The 17,684-nt window shown below is 45.2% G+C and overlaps 1 protein-coding gene across 6 annotated transcripts in view; it reads left to right on the top strand.

Moving 5' to 3' along the window:
- MICU1 (mitochondrial calcium uptake 1) overlaps positions 1 to 9,425 on the top strand; it is a 260,341-nt gene extending 250,916 nt beyond the window's left edge. For all 6 annotated transcript variants that reach the window (XM_040485339.1, XM_040485338.1, XM_040485337.1 and 3 more), the window contains 2 exons: positions 3,707 to 3,796; positions 8,420 to 9,425. In XM_040485339.1, the coding sequence (XP_040341273.1) occupies positions 3,707 to 3,796; positions 8,420 to 8,580 (251 nt within the window). In that variant the 3' untranslated portion in view covers positions 8,581 to 9,425. The remainder of the gene's footprint in view (positions 1 to 3,706; positions 3,797 to 8,419) is intronic.
- The last annotated feature ends 8,259 nt before the right edge of the window (positions 9,426 to 17,684 follow it).

Genomic DNA, 17,684 nt, shown 5'->3' with positions numbered 1-17,684 from the left:
TCTGTCCCAAAAATAAATAAAAACGTTGAAAAAAAAAAAAAAAAATTAAAAAAAAAAAAAAAAAAAGAAACTAGAATCCCAGCCATCAATCAATTAGCATCATCCCAGCCATCAATCAATTAGCATCATCACATGAGAGAGACCCAGATTCCAATACCAATACCTGGTCTACATGGGGTGGTCAGACCTGGGCGGGGCGCTGGGGGTGGAGAGATGTTCTGCTTGCTGTGATTTAATTATGACTTCCTGGTTTGGGGATGTGGAAGCAAATATGAATAAGCCAGCTCTCAGGACCAGCTGTCAAGCACATGGCTTGTAATCTGCTGTCACCCTGCTTGTCCCAAGAGCTCTCAGTTTGACCGTTCACCAGCTAGTCAAATATTTGTTTCCTCCACTGCTCTGATTCACACCCCTGGGACCTGAGGGTCTTGGATGGGGAAAGGGCACCCCAGCTAGGTTGTTTGCTGGCTACTACCATCCCAGTGATTTGAGTTACAATGACTCAGCAGCCCTGGTTTTTCCCCCTATAGTACAAATGGTGTCAGAGCCCTCTCCAAGTGAGATGGAATGTAATCTCTAACTGTTCTGTCAAGAGGTGGCATTTGGAATGAGGCATTCCTGCTGATGGCCTCCCAAGGCCCCTATTCTACAACCACTTAGTACCGCTTTATTGAGTTTTTCACTAAAAATTGTCAAGAGTTCTCACTGACATCCTTGGATATTATTATTTTAGTTAATGGCTTATTTAGAGGAAGAGGCCTGTCTTCATGGGGAGAAGGATGGGCACGTGAATATCAAGAGGAATCAACATTAGGCACTCTGCCCTGAGAGAATGGAAGGAACTGGGAAAGAAAAAAAGAGGCTAGTCATCAGTGATGATGGAAGTGTGGGATTGATGCGAAATGCAGGAAAAGGAATGGTTAATAAACAAGTGCTCCTGTTTATCTAATACTAAACAGGTTTTGATCCATTTCTTAGAATACATTTCTCAGAACATACTGCAAAGGGTAATTCTCAGGCACAGTTTGAGAGCATCCAGTTTCTTCTGATCTGATTCTGTTTCCACTGGGCAATCTTCTGAGGCGAATTGAGTTTCCTTCATAGATTTTCCAACTGACAAGCATAATAACCAGCTGTTATCATTTTAGTTCTCTTAACAGTTACTATTCTCGTGGTAAATTGGCCTGCTGATTTCTGTTCCTTCCCTGGGCAGTTTAGTTAGCGGGAATCAATTCTTCCTGGGTCAGCAGGGAAAATCAAGTGTCTAGACCCACAAGGCGGAGTTTTTTTTAAAGCCTAGAAGTTCTTCAGTCGTGCAGAGTTTCCACCTCCTCCTTGAGCAGTTAAACCACATCTCACGAACCTCCACTGAAATAGCTTCTGCTTCAGTCTTTCAGTTCCAAGGGACATTTGTTCCTCCTTCACCCTAACTCACATCCCGGTGCAGGATGAGAAAGCTGGCTCTTCCCGCCCTCCTGGGCAGCCGTCCCCCTCAAGCCAGAGGCTTTGAACACCAAGGCGTCGCCTACAGCTTTGTTCTAGCCTCCGTCACTCAGATCCTCAGCTATCTGTATCCCTCCACCCCCATCCTCACCCTCAGATTCTAGAAAACACCAATAAACTGTTCTTTGCGCTACTAACTCACCTCAGCCGTTATCTTGTGGCATCCCTTCATAAGAATATAAAAAAATTCAATCTAAAGAGATCAGGCAGGGGTGCCTGGGTGGCTCAGTAGGTTAAGCATCCAACTCTAGATTTTGGCTCAGGTCATGATCTCACGGTTTGTGAGTTCAAGCCCCGCGTCGGGCTCTGTGCTGACAGTGTGGAGCCTGCTTGGGATTCTCTCTCCCTCCCTCTGTCTCTGACCCTCCCTCTCTGTCCCTCCCCCACACTCGCTCTCAAAATAAATAAACTTAAAAAACAAAATAAAGAGATCAAGTGACTTCATCAGGGTCACACAGCAAGGTGGTGGAGGAAGAGCCGGGACCAGAGCTCAGGTCTTGTGACTCCAAGCACAATTTTCCTACCACATCCCCTTGCACCTCCGCATTGCTCTGGTATTTGTGTCTGCTGACCTTGGCATATACCTCCTGACATGGAGGTGACAGAGGAGAAGTGAAAGGTCAAATGCAGAAGAAAATGACAGGAAAAAACTGAAGTTACAGGAATGAAATCAGCAGAGAAGGCACACTGACTCTAGTTCAAGTTCACACTGCTTCTGGATCAATCTAATCTGACATTTAGAGGGAATACTTCATTGCTAAGTGATTGATAAGTAAAAATCCTTTTCTTTCCTCCAGGGTTTACCTCACTTAAGAGTGTGTCTGAAAAAAGGGAAAAAAGGGTATGTCTATAAGCAATAGCAGTGTACATCCATGCCACTCGGTCAGGTTTGAGGACAGATGGGAGAAAAAGGCAGGGGAAATGGCCTAGCCCTTCCTGGCTTGTTTTTCATGAGAACCCCACACGATAGCCAGTGTTTAACAGTAAATGTGTCAGAAAAAGAGAAAATGGCAAGAGAGAAGAGATTTTCTGCTGAGGTCTGGAAGAAGAAAAACAAAAAAGGCTGAACTAGGGAGATGGGGGCCACTGTTATCCTGAGGGCACAGTTGGCAAAGGCAAAGTGGCCAGTGGAAGGCCTGGAGGGAGGAGGGGCCAGGAGCTCATCCGTGCAGGTACTTATGTCGATCAGTAACCGAAGGATGAAGCCTTAGTGTACGGACACAAGCCTCCTTATTCCCCACCTGCCATTTTTTTGCTGCCTGCTTATTCCCCTGACTTTTTATCATCAGATTCTTTCCTGCCGGCAGGAAATGCCAAGAAGGAGACGATTGTAATTTCAGGCATTCTTTGGTTTTTTCAAGGCACACTCTTACGGTAATAATTTATTAGGAAAGCCACCAGTGCATGCTCTAGACCATTAGAATCCCATCCTTAAATATCATGTAGATTTTCACCTTTTAAATTTTTACTGTGGTGGGGGCACCTGAGTGGCTCAGTCGGTGAAGCATCCAACTTTGCTCAGGTCGTGATCTCGCAGTTCATGGGTTCAAGCCCCGTGTCGGGCCCCATGCTGACAGCTCAGAGCCTGGAGTCTTCTTCTGATTCTGTGTTTCTCTCTCTCTCTCTCTGCCCCTCCCAGGCTCACACTCTGTTTCTCTCTCTGAAAAATAAATGAACATTTAAAAAAATTAAAAAATAAAAATAAATTTTCACTGTGGCAAAATATATATTAACATAAAAGATGCCAAGTAAGCCATTTTTAAGTGTACAAGTCACTGGCATTAATTACATTCATACTGTTGTACAATCATCACCACTATTTCCAAAACTTTTCCATCACCCCAAACAGAAAACCTGTACCCACTGACCACTAACTTCCTGGTCCCCCTGCCCCCAGCCCTGGTAACCCCTAATCCACTTTCTGTCTCTATGAACTTAATATCAGGCATTCTTACTTAACTATATATACCTCCTAAAATGTAGCAGCAGTAGACAAGAAAGGACCCTGAGCTGAAAAGGAAAGGGGGTTTGGGGCTAAAAACTGAATTATCATTTTCTTAAATATGACTTAAATATAGTTGAGAACTTTTTATTATGACCGAGTACTTCTATCCTCCCAGACTGAGTACTTCTGTCTCCCCAGAGAAAGCAAAACAAAAGTCCTTCTGTTGTGCTAATTCAGCACCTTTCTTTCTTCTTTCAGTGACCATGCAGCAGGTGGCCAGGACAGTGGCTAAAGTGGAACTCTCAGACCACGTGTGTGATGTGGTGTTTGCACTCTTTGACTGCGATGGTGAGTGGCGCCCTCTGAAGCCAGGCAGGAAAACTGAGCCTGCCTGCCCTTGCTGTAGACACTGTTTATAATGGAACCTAGCAGACAGCCCCAGGGTACTAATACCGACCTCTTCAACTTACCCCTTTCTCACAGCAACAGCTCGGCCCTCAGCCTCATGACATTGAGAAACGTAACCCCAGGTCCTGGTTTGTGTTTTCCATTTCTTCTTATAATTCCAGTTTGCCTGTGGGCTGAAGTTAATTTATGACCACAAAGATCTTAAAAATGGAAACAAAAATATTAGACCCAACTTTGCTGCTTAGTAGATTAGGAGCACACGATTCGCAGTTATCTGAATGTGTCTAGAAAGAAGGTGGTGCCAGGTGTCTGGGTGGCTCAGTCAGTTTGAGCATCCAACTTTGGCTCAGGTCATGACCTCATGGTTGGTTGGAGCCCCGCATTGGGCTGTCTACTGTCAGCGTGGAGTCCACTTCAGATCCTCTCTCCCCTTCTCTGTGCCCCTCCCCAACTCATGTGCACACTTGTGCACACACTCTGTCTCTCAATAAATAAACATTAAAAAAAGAAAAGAAAGAAAAGAAGGTGGTATTGATCTCTCCAAGGCACATTTCAGTCATTCACATTCCATGCTGGCCATCCAGCTCGCATCTGCTGTGTCTGTGACCACTCCGTAGTTTAGCCCGGTTCAAAGATCCTGGTTCTGCTCTAGAATCATTTCTCAGCTGTTCCGCCTGACACAATACTACTACTAATATTCACAATAGAGGCTTACACTTTCTTTCAGTGCTTACTAAGAGCCAGGCATTGTGCTAAGCTGCTCGTGCAATCCTCTGACATAGGAACTCTTATTCACCACATTTTCCAGATAAGGAAGCTGAGACTCAGAGAGGTGAGGTAATTTTCCCAGGATCACATAGGTGGTAGTAGATAGCATAACCAGGATTTGAATCAAACCTGTGCTGCCTCCCTCTGTCCTATAGGACGTCCACTGTTTGTTTCACAGCCATGGTTCATTATTCATCTCCCTCTAGGAAGCGAGGCTAATGGAATCCAGGAACCAGGTCAGAAGTCCCCGCCTATGTGAACTTTTGTTCTGGTCCCAGCATAATGAATCACTCCGGCTTTTTCATTCCTTGTTTCAATTTGTTGTCATTACTGCATGTTACACTCTATTTCTGCATATGTGACCTAACTTCCCTATTAAATTGTGAGCTTTTTTTTAAGTTTTTATCTTAATTCCAGTGAGTTAACATACAGTGCATTATGAGTTCCAGGTGTACAATGTAGTGATTCAACACCTCCATACACCACCCAGTGCTCATCACAAGTGCCCTCCTTAATCCCCATCACCTATTCCACCCATCCCTCCACCCCCTCCTCTTTGGTAACCACAAGTTTGTTCTCTATAATTAAGAGTCTATTTCTTGCTTGTCTCTCTCTGTATATGTATATTTTTTTCCCTTTGCCTGTTTGTTTTGTTTCTTAAATTCTACATATGAGTAAAATCATATGGCATTTGTCTTTCTCTAATTTCATTTAGCATTATACTCACTAGCTCCATCCATGTTGTTGCAAATGGCAAGATTCCATTCTTTTTTAGGCTGAATAATATTCCATTGTGTGTGTGTGTGTGTGTGTGTGCGTGTGTGTGTGTATACACACACACTACATCTTCTTTATCCATTCATCAGGCAATGGACACTCGGGCTGCTTCCATATCTTGGCTATTGTAGATAATGCTGCTATAAATTGTGAACTTTTTAAGGGTAGTTACAAGTCCCCTGTTCACCTTTGAACCCCTTCCTAGGACCTCGAGTAAGTACTTTGCACATAACAGGTGTTCATTAACTTAAGTTACTGAAGTTATTAAGTTGAACTTGAGTTATTTAAACCTCCCATCTGCACCCACAACCTAGGTCTGAGTCAAAGAAAACTCCAGGGTTAGGACAAGAAGATGGCCTCACCTTCAGGTAGGCATGGGTTATTCTCTAGTGCTGCCATGTCCAATATGATACCACTAGTTAAGTGTGACTATTTAAACGTTTCTCATCAAAGACCATTCTAATGGACAGCACTGCTCTAAAGAGGTTAACTTTCCTCAGATTCTGTTTTTACCCTTATCACTTTTAGGTGGTTTGAATTCTTTCCCAAAAACATGTCATTTTATAATTTCTGAAGCCAGAGAGCTGATCTGTGAAGTAAGTATGGGAAAAAAGGCAACCAGCCTCTCAGTTTCCCTGTTCTCCTAGGAAGGCCTGGAAAATGAAATTTTATTTTCCAGCCTTTCAGAAGGAGGTTCTGTCACTGTCTACTTGCATCACCTTTAGAAAATCGTTTAACATCTCTGGGGCTTATTTTCTTAATCTACTGTCAGTATCTACTTGAATCACCCTTAGAAAATCATTTACATCTCTGGGGCTTATTAATCTGCAGAAAAAGGAAGTATCTATTAAATTTAAAAGGCACTGTTCTCTCTACCAGTGCTAGAGCTTAGGTCAAAATGCTAAAGGACATTGAATTCTCAGATTTGTTCACCACAGAATTCAGAGTTGCACTCACAGATCACACATGTGCACAGATGACATTCAGTCATATACCTGCTTCCAAAGTAACAGGAGCCATTCAAATTGATCAGCTGTGGCCTTAGGGGAAGCAGGAAGCAAATCCCACGGTAGTCTAAATGGCATTACATTTTTTTTTTGTCATAAGCTTTTTATTATAAAAATATTAATAATCTTATTTAGACCTTTTTGTTCTTTTAATTACATTCTTTATTTAAGTTTGTTTGTTTTTTTGTTTGTTTGTTTATGAATGAGAGAGAGAGAGAGAGAGAGAAGAGAGAACACAACAAGCAGGGAAGGGGCAGAGAGAGAATCCCAAGCAGGCTCTGATCTGTCAGCACAGAGCCTGACTCAGGGCTTGAACTCACAAACTGCGAGATCATGGCCTGAGATGAAACCAAGAGTCAGATACTTAACTGACTGAGCCACCCAGGTGCCCCTTAATTACATTTTTTTTCTTTTTTCAATAATTTTTTTTAATTACATTCTTAATAAACCATATTATTGATTACTTTTCAGCCAGCCAGGCTACTTTTTAACTCTTTATATTGAAGTATAAAATACATACTGAAAAGTACAAATATCATAAGTATACAACTTGCTAAATTAAAAAAAAAAAACTGAACACACTTGTGTAACCAGTATTACCCAGAAACAGCATATTAGCGGAACCACAGGGCCCCCTGGTGCTGCCTTCCAGTCACTTCCTCTCCCAAGGGCAATCACTTTCCTGACTTAGAATACCATAGATTAGGTCTCCCTGGGTTTGCTTATTTGTTTGATCCTGCTGTGAGGTATCACTGAGGCTGTCCATACTCTCGTCAGCCAGAAAACATGAGCCAGTTTAGGTTTTCAGGTTCTCTCTATAGAAGTAAACCATGTATTCTTACTTTCCACTCTCTTCCCAGACTGATCATTAGTAAAAGTCCATTTGCTGGTTTCCTGTTGTCTTATCACTTCCAGTAATGGTGCCATTCTTTTCATCAGGAGACGTTTACCCCTGGGCATGTAGCCAAAGGGTAACTGTCCTCTACTATTGAAGTGGTTACTGTTCTGTGTGGCTGAAGAGATTGACCTTTGGTTAAACCAGATGTTCTCCAAGTTCCTTTCCAGAACTGAGAGTCTGCCACTGAAGAAGGTAGAATGGGAGGCCATGAGAAAATGGGCTTACCCCAAAGCCAGATTTTGACTTTGGTTTTTGCCATGAAAACCCTCCATCATCATCTCTCACCTAGACAACAGTCTTCCTGACTGACTCCGGTACTCCAGTTGTGCCTCTCTCCAGTCCCATCCCCACATAGTCAGCCAGGGAGATCTAGCCACAGTGGAAATCTAACTCCATCTCACTTACCTACTTCCAGTCCTTTCCTGGGTCTCCACCACCTAGAAGATGAAGCACAAACCCTTTCGTGAAAATACAAGACCTTTGGGGACCTCTGTCCTGCCTGCCTCTTCTGCTTACTCGTCCCCACCCCCGTGTCCAACAATTCCTAACTACTTGTAGTTCAGCAGCCATGTTGCTCCCTGCCTGAGCCTTTGCTTATGCGAATACCACTACCTAGAGTGCCTCCCCCACCGCACTCCCCTTTACTTGGCCTATTCCTGCTCATCCTTTGGGATTCAACTTAGGAGTCACCTCCAGAAGTCTTTACTGCTCTGTTCTTGCACCACCTCCAGCCTGGGTTCCGTATCTTCCTCTGTGCCCCCATAGCATCTTCTGTCTACCCTGTTATGGCACTTACCATAGTGTTGAAATAATGTGTTGGTCTCTCCCACAACCTGGGAGTATTTCAAGGAACAAAGTCTTACTTACGTCTTTATTCTCAACTCCTACCATAGAACCTGACCTATAATATATTCTCACTCAACTTTTGTCACACTACACTAAACTGTCACTGAGTTGTAACCAGAAACATCAAGGAAGGAACAAACCATTCATCTTAAGCCAAAAGAATTGAATTTAGCTGTGAGATTGCACATGGTGTGAACAATGGAATTTTCTCAGTGTCTTTGTTCCAAGGCCTCCATTTATCTCTGTTGTGTTTGCCTCTTCCTCTAGGCAATGGGGAGCTGAGCAATAAGGAATTTGTTTCCATCATGAAGCAGCGGCTGATGAGAGGACTAGAGAAGCCCAAAGACATGGGCTTCACCCGCCTCATGCAGGCCATGTGGAAATGTGCACAAGAAACTGCCTGGGACTTTGCTTTGCCAAAACAGTAACCAAAACTGCAAGAGGGGCCTCCTCCTCCACCCAAGTCACCCTGGCCCCTTGATCAGAGCCTTGGCACAATCCTTCCTGCTGCTACTTCTGGAAGTAGTGCTCCCTTCCTCCTGGGAATGATCTCGGGATTCAACCAGTCTTCCCTCTCCACCCTTCCCCTGTCCCAGCATCTCTGCTCGGCTCTGATTCTGCCCAGTGATTATCCACCTAGGTTCTCAAAAACCTGAACAAGTCCTCAAAGTTCAGACTTTTGGCACCTTCATCAGCACCATGCATTCAGGCACCCTATGGATAGAGAAGGCATCCATGTACCTGCCAACCCTGGGAAACATCCAGTTCTCGAGTCATTCTTGCTGTGGATTCACATTAAGAACATTCCGGCTTTTCCTCCTGCTGGTATTCTTAAGCCGCAAGTTGGGAAGACCTCTGAAAGTCAAAAGGAAGTCTGTGGTGAATGGTCAGGAGGAAGAGCCGGGCATCCGGAGCTGGTGAGAAGCCTGAGCCAGAGGAAGGATCCATGTCGGTCCCCAGGGTGGCTCTGAGGCCTGCTCCGAGAAGGTGATGTGCACAGTGGGAATACAGCAAGATTTGGAATTTAAAGTAGCTGCTTCATGGCTCTCCACTCCCGTCTTTTCCTCCCAGGCTTCCTAAGAGGACTCCACCATGCTCTGTGCCTAATGAGCAGTAGTGATTGAGTTCATGTTCCCTGCAAGTGCCATTTCCCCTCCAGGAATGTGCCTCTAAAGCCGAGGCCTGGCTCAGAGCCTGTCTGCCCTCTGTCTTAAACACTTGTAAAATATCACTTTAATTATAACAGTTTGCAATAAACTCCCCCTGCAAAGGCTCTTGTCTCTTTTATTTTAGGATCCTCTGGGGTACTTTTCATTTCATTTCTCCACTGGGTTTAGACCCTGCTAGCAGCGGACCTGTTTTCTTTCTACCACAGTCTGGTTCTTCCTGTTGAACTTTAGGCACAAACAAAAAGTGAGGGCATTTGGAGGTTAATGATGGCATTGTGCCTGCACAGTTTGGATGTCATTTCATCTTGGGCCAGGTACATAGTCCTTGATCTCTCCTACCCCACGATTAGGAACTAAGATGGGTAGAGGAGTATATGAGAAATCATCCGGTGTGGTGGATCTAAATTTAAGAGCCACAGCAACCAGTGTTTTATATGGACTCAGCTCTCACTAACTCGGTGTGGCCTTGAACAAGCAAGTAATTTTCCATCGGGTTCCTCAACTGTAAAATGACCAGGTTGAGCGTAAGGGGCTCTAAGTTTTCTTCCAGGTCCCAAAAGCCTCTCCTTCAGTTCTCCTCCAGAACCTCCAGGTAATGCTCCCTGGCATCAGAGTGTCTCGAGTCTAATGCAATAAAACAACCACACTAAGAACCCAGTGCTTCTTGTGAGGCCTGGAAGCTGCTAGGGAGTGTTTATCCGCCAAATAAGAGCAGAGGCCTGGGTCTGCACCTGTGGCTCCACAAGGACAGTACCAACCCCAGTGTTTCCTCTAGAGCAATGTAACAAGTTCATTTCCAACATCCTTTCTGGGAGCAGGTTAGATTCTCTCTCAAAGGAGCTTGCCACTCACCCACCTCATCTACCTTCCACTCTTTCCTTTCTTGGGATATGTATACCTGGTACCCAGGTGGAGCCATCAGCAAAATGCAAGCTTTTCTTAAATTTGTCCTGGAACCCCCAAATGCCTCATTTCTCCAGCCTGGAAGAGAAGTCCCAGTCACAACCTTTATGGGGCATTCATTCCCCTCCAAGAAGACACCTGCTGCTTGGCCTGGGTTCACTGAAGCGGGAGAGCCAGAGCACAGCAGGAGAGGGTAAAGATCTTACCTGCATCTTGAAGCCCAAGGTCAGGGGCAGCCACTTGTCACAGATACGTGGAACTCCAACTTTAGCTCCTGGAAGTGCCTGAGAAAGCACAGGAGGTCCAGGTGCTCAAGAAGACAGGATGGCCACACTTTGGCACAATCAGGTAAGTGTGCAGGTGAGAGGTACAAGCTAAGTCACCCAGAAGAGCCCAGGGTCCCCTACCCTGGAGGAGGATGTCCTCGAGCAAGGCGGCATGTGAGCCGGCTTGAGAGGATTTCAGTAGGCAGCATTTGGGGTAGGCTGGAAGCACTGGGGGATACAAAAGGCTGATTTGTGCTTCTCTTTTTATTCAGATTGTTTCTTCTACCTAAATAGAATAACCTTCCCCTCTTTCTTCAAGACTCCACTCCAGCTGTTCCCTACTTAAGAAGCCCTCGTGGACCCTCTTCCAGACAAGACTAGTAGTCCCTCCTCCCCCTCCCAAGGATCACTGGCCTACCCCTAACACCACTGCTGTAATCCATGTAATGTTTGTGAGACTGTCACCCACAAAGTTCAGACCCAGAGCAGTCAACGAAACGGTCCACCACCAGAAGCTAATTTTAAAATAACTCTTGGACGGGGACACCTGGGTGGCTCAGTCGGTTGAGCTTCTGACTTCAGCTCAGGTTATGATCTCACGGTTTGTGAGTTCGAGCCCTGCATCAGGCTCTCTGCTATTAGCACAGAACCTGCATGAGATCCTCTGTCCCCCTCTTTCTCTGTCTCTCCCCTGCTCAAACTCTCTCAAAAATAAAAGCATTAAAAAATATAGGGGCACCTCGGTGGCTCAGTCAGTTGAGCATCCGACTTAGGCTCAGGTCATGATCTCATAGTTCGTGAGTTCGAGCCCCGCGTCAGCTTCTGTGCTGACAGCTCAGAGCCTGGACTCTGCTTCGGATCCTTAGTCCCCCTCACTCCCTGCCCCTCCCCCACTCTCTCTCTCTGTCAAAAATAAATAGACATTTAAAATAAATTGCTCGTGGACAATGTAAAAGTGATATGAGCAATGCCTCAGTAAATTCCTCTCACATACACACAGCCATTCTCTATGTTTGCTGCTGTTCTCTACTTTAAGACACAAAAAGAACTCTCTAGTCCTAGCCCTTAGGCTTCAGGGAGGGAAAGAAAGGTAGAGAGGACCCAGGCTACTGGGCTTCCTTGTGACCCTAAGCTCAGCATCATCCATGAGGACAAGCAGAAAGAATGTGGAGAGACAAGATTAAGGAAAATGGGCTTAAGAACATGCATGCTCTTCAAAAATCATATTCATAGCTTTTAATACCCCACCCAATTTTAGCTCTGGTTGGAGTATACGCACTTGAACTGAATGGGAGTCTAAGACAAAAGAAATCCAGGCAACAGCTGCTACCAGAAAGGGAAGAAGGGACAGCAGCATAGGAGCCAGGAGCCAGGTCCCCCAACTGGAGCATCCTCTCCAAGCCTGAGCACAGCCCAAGCCAGGTTACGTGCCTTCAAGACGCTCAGAAAGGGAAGGAGGAAGAGTCAAGAGTTCAGCTTTCAGGCTTCAAGTGCCACCTGCTGGCAAGAAGGCTCAGCACAGGGATTCTGGTCTGGAGCAGGTAAGGGGAGGCAGCTTGAGTCCAGCCTAGCCCCAGCCCTACTCCTGAAACGAGGCCTCCCAGGAACCTGGACGGCATGGAGTAGGGTGCAATGAACAGCCAGAGATTGACCCTAACCATGAAGAGAGACACTATGGATATGATTATAATTGAGAAGAGGAAAGGAGCGATGCTTGTGGATTGTTCTCTGTGGTCCAGAATGGGAATTTTTACCAGCAAATGAGAGGGTGTGAGCTGCTCTATTCATTCCACAACTCTATACTGCTCACCTGCTATGTGCCAGGCACCACCATTCACATGGTTCCAAAACCATTCACATGGTTCCAAAACCCAGCCAAGGAGTTTGTATTCTAGAGAAAGGAAACAAGGTTAAGTACATACGGGTATGAGAGCACTTAGAAAAGCAGAAGGGCCACCCAATGCAGATTTGGGAGCTCAAGGCAGGCTTGCAGAGGAAATGATTTATTTTTAAATCAAAAAACCCACTAAGGTCTGCATGTTGAGTAGGAGCTAACATCAGGGGAGGGGGCCCAAGCAGAGGCTGCAGTGCATGCAAAGGTTCCAAGGCCAAAAAAAAAAAAAAGCAGGTTTCTGGGAACATTTGAAATTCTGGGGAGCATCCAGAACAAACCGGGAAGTGATTTTGTGACCCAAGAATTAATATAACAGTCTTCACAAAAAAAGATTTAAAATGCATTTGAGGATTTTAAACCACACTTCTGGGTTATAGGAAAAAAATCATGCTGGAAATTTTTAAATGCTTAGGACTGAGCATGATAGGGGCGTCTGGGTGGCTCAGTGGGTTAAGCGTCTGACTCCAGCTCAGGTCACGATCTCCCTGCTTGTGAGTTTGAGCCCCGCATGGTGCTCTGTGCTACAGCTCAGAGCCTGGAGCCTGCTTTGGGTCCGGTGTCTCCCTGTCTCTCTCTGCCTCTTGCCTGCTCACATTCTGTCTCTCTCACTCAAAAATAAACATTAAAAAAATGTTTTTAAAGAACTGAATATAATGAAAATACTAAATATTAAGACTTGTGGGACACAGCCAAAGGGAAACTTAAAACTCCTTAACAACTCCCATACTTATATACAGATTATAGGATGACGATATGCTAAACATCTGCCTCAAGAAGTTGGAGGAAAAAAAAAAAGATCAAGATCATAACCCAAAATGATAAATAAAAAGAGCAAAAATAAATAATATTAGAAAATTTAGATGCATATAACTAGATACTACAGAAGTTTAAAAATAGGAATATTGGGAACAACTTTATGCCAATAAATTTGAAATGGATAGTGTCCTAGAAAATATAATTTAACAGACACAAGAAAAAATTAAGAATCTGAATAGACTATAATAAACTGAATCAGTAACTTTAAATCTATTTATAACAAAAAACACCAAACCCAAATGACTTTACATGAGAGGGGGGGAAAAAATGGAATGAGATCCTGTAGGACCTTGTAAGCCCCAGTAAGGAGTTTGGACTTTATCTTATTATAATTGGGAGCCACTGAAGGATTTTAAGCCGGAAGATGATGTAATGAGCTTTGCATTTTGGAATGAGGACTTTGCCTGCAATGCCACAGATGAATTGGAGTGGGATCCAGGTTGGAGACTGCTATAATAACCCAGTTAGCAGATGCTGGATGCCTAGATTAGGGGGAATGGCTGCAGAGTTGGAGTCCCTAACAGAATTGGGAGATGTCAGGTCAGGCCCGAGGGCTCGGGTGGGGGCATGTAAGTTGGAGGCTGGTGAGGGAGGGGGAATAATTAAGGGTGACACCAGATTTCTGTTTAGATAATGGAGTGTATGGTGCTCTTCAGTGGGACTGGGAAGCAGGGAACCAGGTGTGGCTGGAGGAAGATGTGGCTTTTCTGACATGCTGAGGTGCCTGAGAGACATCCCGGTAGAAATATCTAATGGGTTGTCAGATACAAGAGTCTGGATCCAGGAAAGGGGTCTAGGGTGGAGATACGGTTTAGGAATCTCCTAAAAATCTGGGTTCTCCCAACTTCAAGGCCAGCTAACCACAAATGCATAAAGTCTGAATCGGTTTCCCCGCTGTGAAATACTAACCCCAGCTCCATCTCTTCCCCAAGGGAAACTGGGAGTAGAGACCATCAAAGTGAAAGGACTTTGAATCAAAGAACCCATACTTGGTGGGTTATCTATGCGGGGACAAGTTTGGTAGAAAGGGTTTCAAGTGCACTGTGTCCTCCTTCAAGCCTCCAGCCTCCGGCCTCACTAGGTGTCAAGTTGGACGCTCAACCAACCGAGCCACCCAGGCGCCCCCAGCATCTGATTCTTGATTTCAGCTCAGGTCATGCATGATCTTTTGGTTCCTGGGTTTGGGCCCCACATCAGGCTCCACGCTGACAGCAGGGAGCCTGTTTGGGATTCTCTCTCCCTCTCTCTCTCTCTGCCCCTCCCCCCTCCCCCCAGTGAACAAATAAACTTAAAAAAAAATGTATGCCTTTTTATGTTAGGCTTGGTTTTGGAACCAAAAATTGTGTGTGTAAGATCGGCGATGACATCTGAGACAAGATCTGAGGCTGAGAAAGCGTCCGACTTCAGCTCAGGTCATGATCTCATGGTTCGTGTGTTCAAGCCCCGCATCAGGCTCTGTGCTGACCACTTACCCAGCCTGGAGCCTGCTTCGGATTCTGCCTCTCTCTGCCCCTCCCCCACTCACACTTTGTCTCACTCTGTTTCTCAAAAAAATAAATATAAAAAAAATGTTAATAAAAAAAAAAAAAGAGATGCTGGACTGAGCCACCCAAGTGCCCCCCTCCAACAAAAAGGCATATGTTTTAAAGCCTCCCAGTCATTCCCACAGCTGCATAGTATTCCCTTGTATACCATGGTTTAATCAAGAAGAGTAGTTTCTCAGGGAGAGATTTTAGAATCTGGCTCTCTGAAAAGAAGGGCTTGGGAGGTCACATTTGGAGACAGCAAGGGACACTGGGGAATCAGGAAGCAAAAGAGGAAAGGACGGGGAGTATGGGATACTCCACTGATTTGGCAATTCTTCCTGAAGCCTTAGGGAGGAATTTATCCCCATGGCTAGTATAGGGGAACTCTGAATAACATGTGGAGAGAAAAACCTGTTTCTAGGATTCATTTACTCTACTCATTTAACAAATATATATGGAGCCCATGTTAAGGACCAGGCCCTGTGCTCAGGCCATGGGGAATGTTGAGGTCAAGATCTCCATCTTGGTGTAGCTGGAGACAGGTGTGCCAGCTGTGTGGGGCAGTGAAGGTGAGTGTCCAAGGAGGAGCCAGGCTCACGGAGGAGCCCCTTTCTCAGCCTCAGATCTTGTCTCAGATGTCATCTCCGATCTTACACACACAATTAGCAACTCCGTCTTCTGAGTCTCCTCTGGAGCTTATACACAATCCCACTGTTGTACTTGCCACAGTGTCCTCTATTTTTTTAATATCGAGCTTCTTTACTAGACTGTGAGCGCCCGGAGGTCGGGTGCTCTCCTTTAGTCGTGGTGCATTCTGAATGCCTAGAACCACACAGTGCCTGGCTTTCAGTATAGACATCTGCCTGTTAAATTAATTCTACCTCTTCACAGAGATGGAGCTTAAGCTGAGCCCTCAAGAACAAGTTAGCTTGGACAGACGAAAAAGATAATTAAGGAGGACAGGCAGACAGATAGGGCTGGGGTGAAATGTGTGTAGATAGAGATGGGGAGGGGATGGCAGGAGATGAAAGCACGTTAAGGTCACACTGAATTCTCGGTGTCCCCAGAGGAGAGAAATATGGAGGCCGGTGGTCAACTAATACAAGGATGGTTTCAGCTATAGAAGCAAAATGAGGAGATGCTAAGATTCATTTGGAGATCCATTTCTCCAGTGACTTCTCCTGGTTATCTGTGGAGGCAATTAAGGATTTTTTTTTTCCTTCCCTCTCTGAGCCTCATCCTCCCACAAATACCAGGATCCCAGCTAGACAGGATAGACATTTCCACTTTTTCCCTTAGATCAAAATCATGATGTCTTGATTTCAAGAAGTATCAAGGAGAAACTGTAATTTCAAGCTGGCATACCAGTTCCATTTTTAAACAAAATCAATAGACCAAGGACCATAACGTTTAACTTGAACCGAGCAGGAGTGTGACTCCCTTCCTGGCCTTTGGACCAGAGAAGGACCCATAGACAAATTGCCTCAAGACAAAAGACAATACACACAGTTTGAGATCTATAAGAAGGGTAGGGAGTGATAACATGGAGGTTGGTTAGACCAGCACTTGGGCACAGTTTATAATCCCTTCTGAAACAACAAAGCCTTTCTTTTTTTTTTTTTTTTTTTTTTAAGTTTAGTTATTTTGAGTGTGGGGAGGGGCAGAGAGATTGGGAGAGAGAGAATCCCAAGCAGGCTCAGTGCTGTCAGCACAGAGCCTGACACCAGGCTCAATCCCACAAATCGTGAGATCGTGACCTGAGCTGAAACCAAGAGTCAGATGCTTAACCGCCTGAGCCACCCAGGTGCCCCAAAGCCTTTCTGAACTGAAACAATTCAGAGACCCAGCTCAGCTGCAGAGAGGAGGGAAGGAGAAAAATGAGGAAAATAAGGCCTAAAGACGTCCTACTACACACACACACACACACACACACACAAACTCAGCCTGTCTTTCCAGAGGCTTACTGCCAACCAAGCCAAATTACTAGCTACGCGCTCAAAATTTAAATAAGATTTTGTCATTGATACATTTTGCAGGAAAGGAGAAGAGGGCTCATTAGCCAGCAGCAGGGCAATCACAGCCCAATTCCTTAACACAATGAAATTACAAGCCTTCTTTTACACAAGTGCCCTCTTCACAAAGTGAAATACTGGTGGTCAGCCAGAGAAGAGGGGCTCGTGATACTCAGGAAATGGACGAGGAGACTTCATGATACTTAGCAGAAGAGGGGAAAATGGACGTTGCAGTCCTAGGTCAATAAACCCCACAAAAGCTATTTGAAAAGTGTCCTGGTATTTATCCATTAACATATGTTAAGGACATGTCAATCTGTGGAGACCTTTTCTCTCTAAGTGTAGGGCCCTCTTATTAAGGAGGCGCTGATTTCTTCACCACCAGGATATTCTCTAACAGGCCAGCTGGCGGTCACAAGCGTTTGCATTGGGAAGGGAACCGCAGAAGGGAAAGGAAAGCTGGATGTGAAGAAATTTCCAAGGAGTGAGCGTGTGTGGCCAAGGATGCCTTGCTTCGTATTACACTGAGAAAATACAACCTATTTGAAAAGAACTTCCTTATGTTCCCACTTCCAAATTTACCAGCTGGCCTGCAGTGTACCTGGCCACACTGTCTTCCCTCCTGAAACATCAGTGAGTTGTCCATACAGCTATCTAAGGCCATCCCCTCGCTTGTGCCCCAGATCCCACCCCCACTGTCTACTCCTGTGTCTCCTCTCCTGCCTCACCAACATTTCCTGCCCAATTAAATAATTCCTATCACAGGGGCACCTGGGTGGCTCAGTCGGTTAAGCGTCCGACTTCGGCTCAGGTCATGATCTCGCGGTCTGTGGGTTCGAGCCCCGCATCGGGCACTGTGCTGACAGCTCAGAGCCTGGAGACTGCTTCCGATTCTGTGTCTCCCTCTCTCTCTGACCCTCCCCCGCTCGCACTCTGTCTCTGTCTC

The sequence above is a fragment of the Herpailurus yagouaroundi genome, unplaced genomic scaffold (assembly GCF_014898765.1).
Source record: "Herpailurus yagouaroundi ecotype Mexico unplaced genomic scaffold, PumYag 163, whole genome shotgun sequence".
NCBI lineage: Eukaryota > Metazoa > Chordata > Mammalia > Carnivora > Felidae > Herpailurus > Herpailurus yagouaroundi.
Note: the sequence above shows the minus strand (reverse complement) of the source record. Positions and strands in the feature narration are given on the sequence as shown.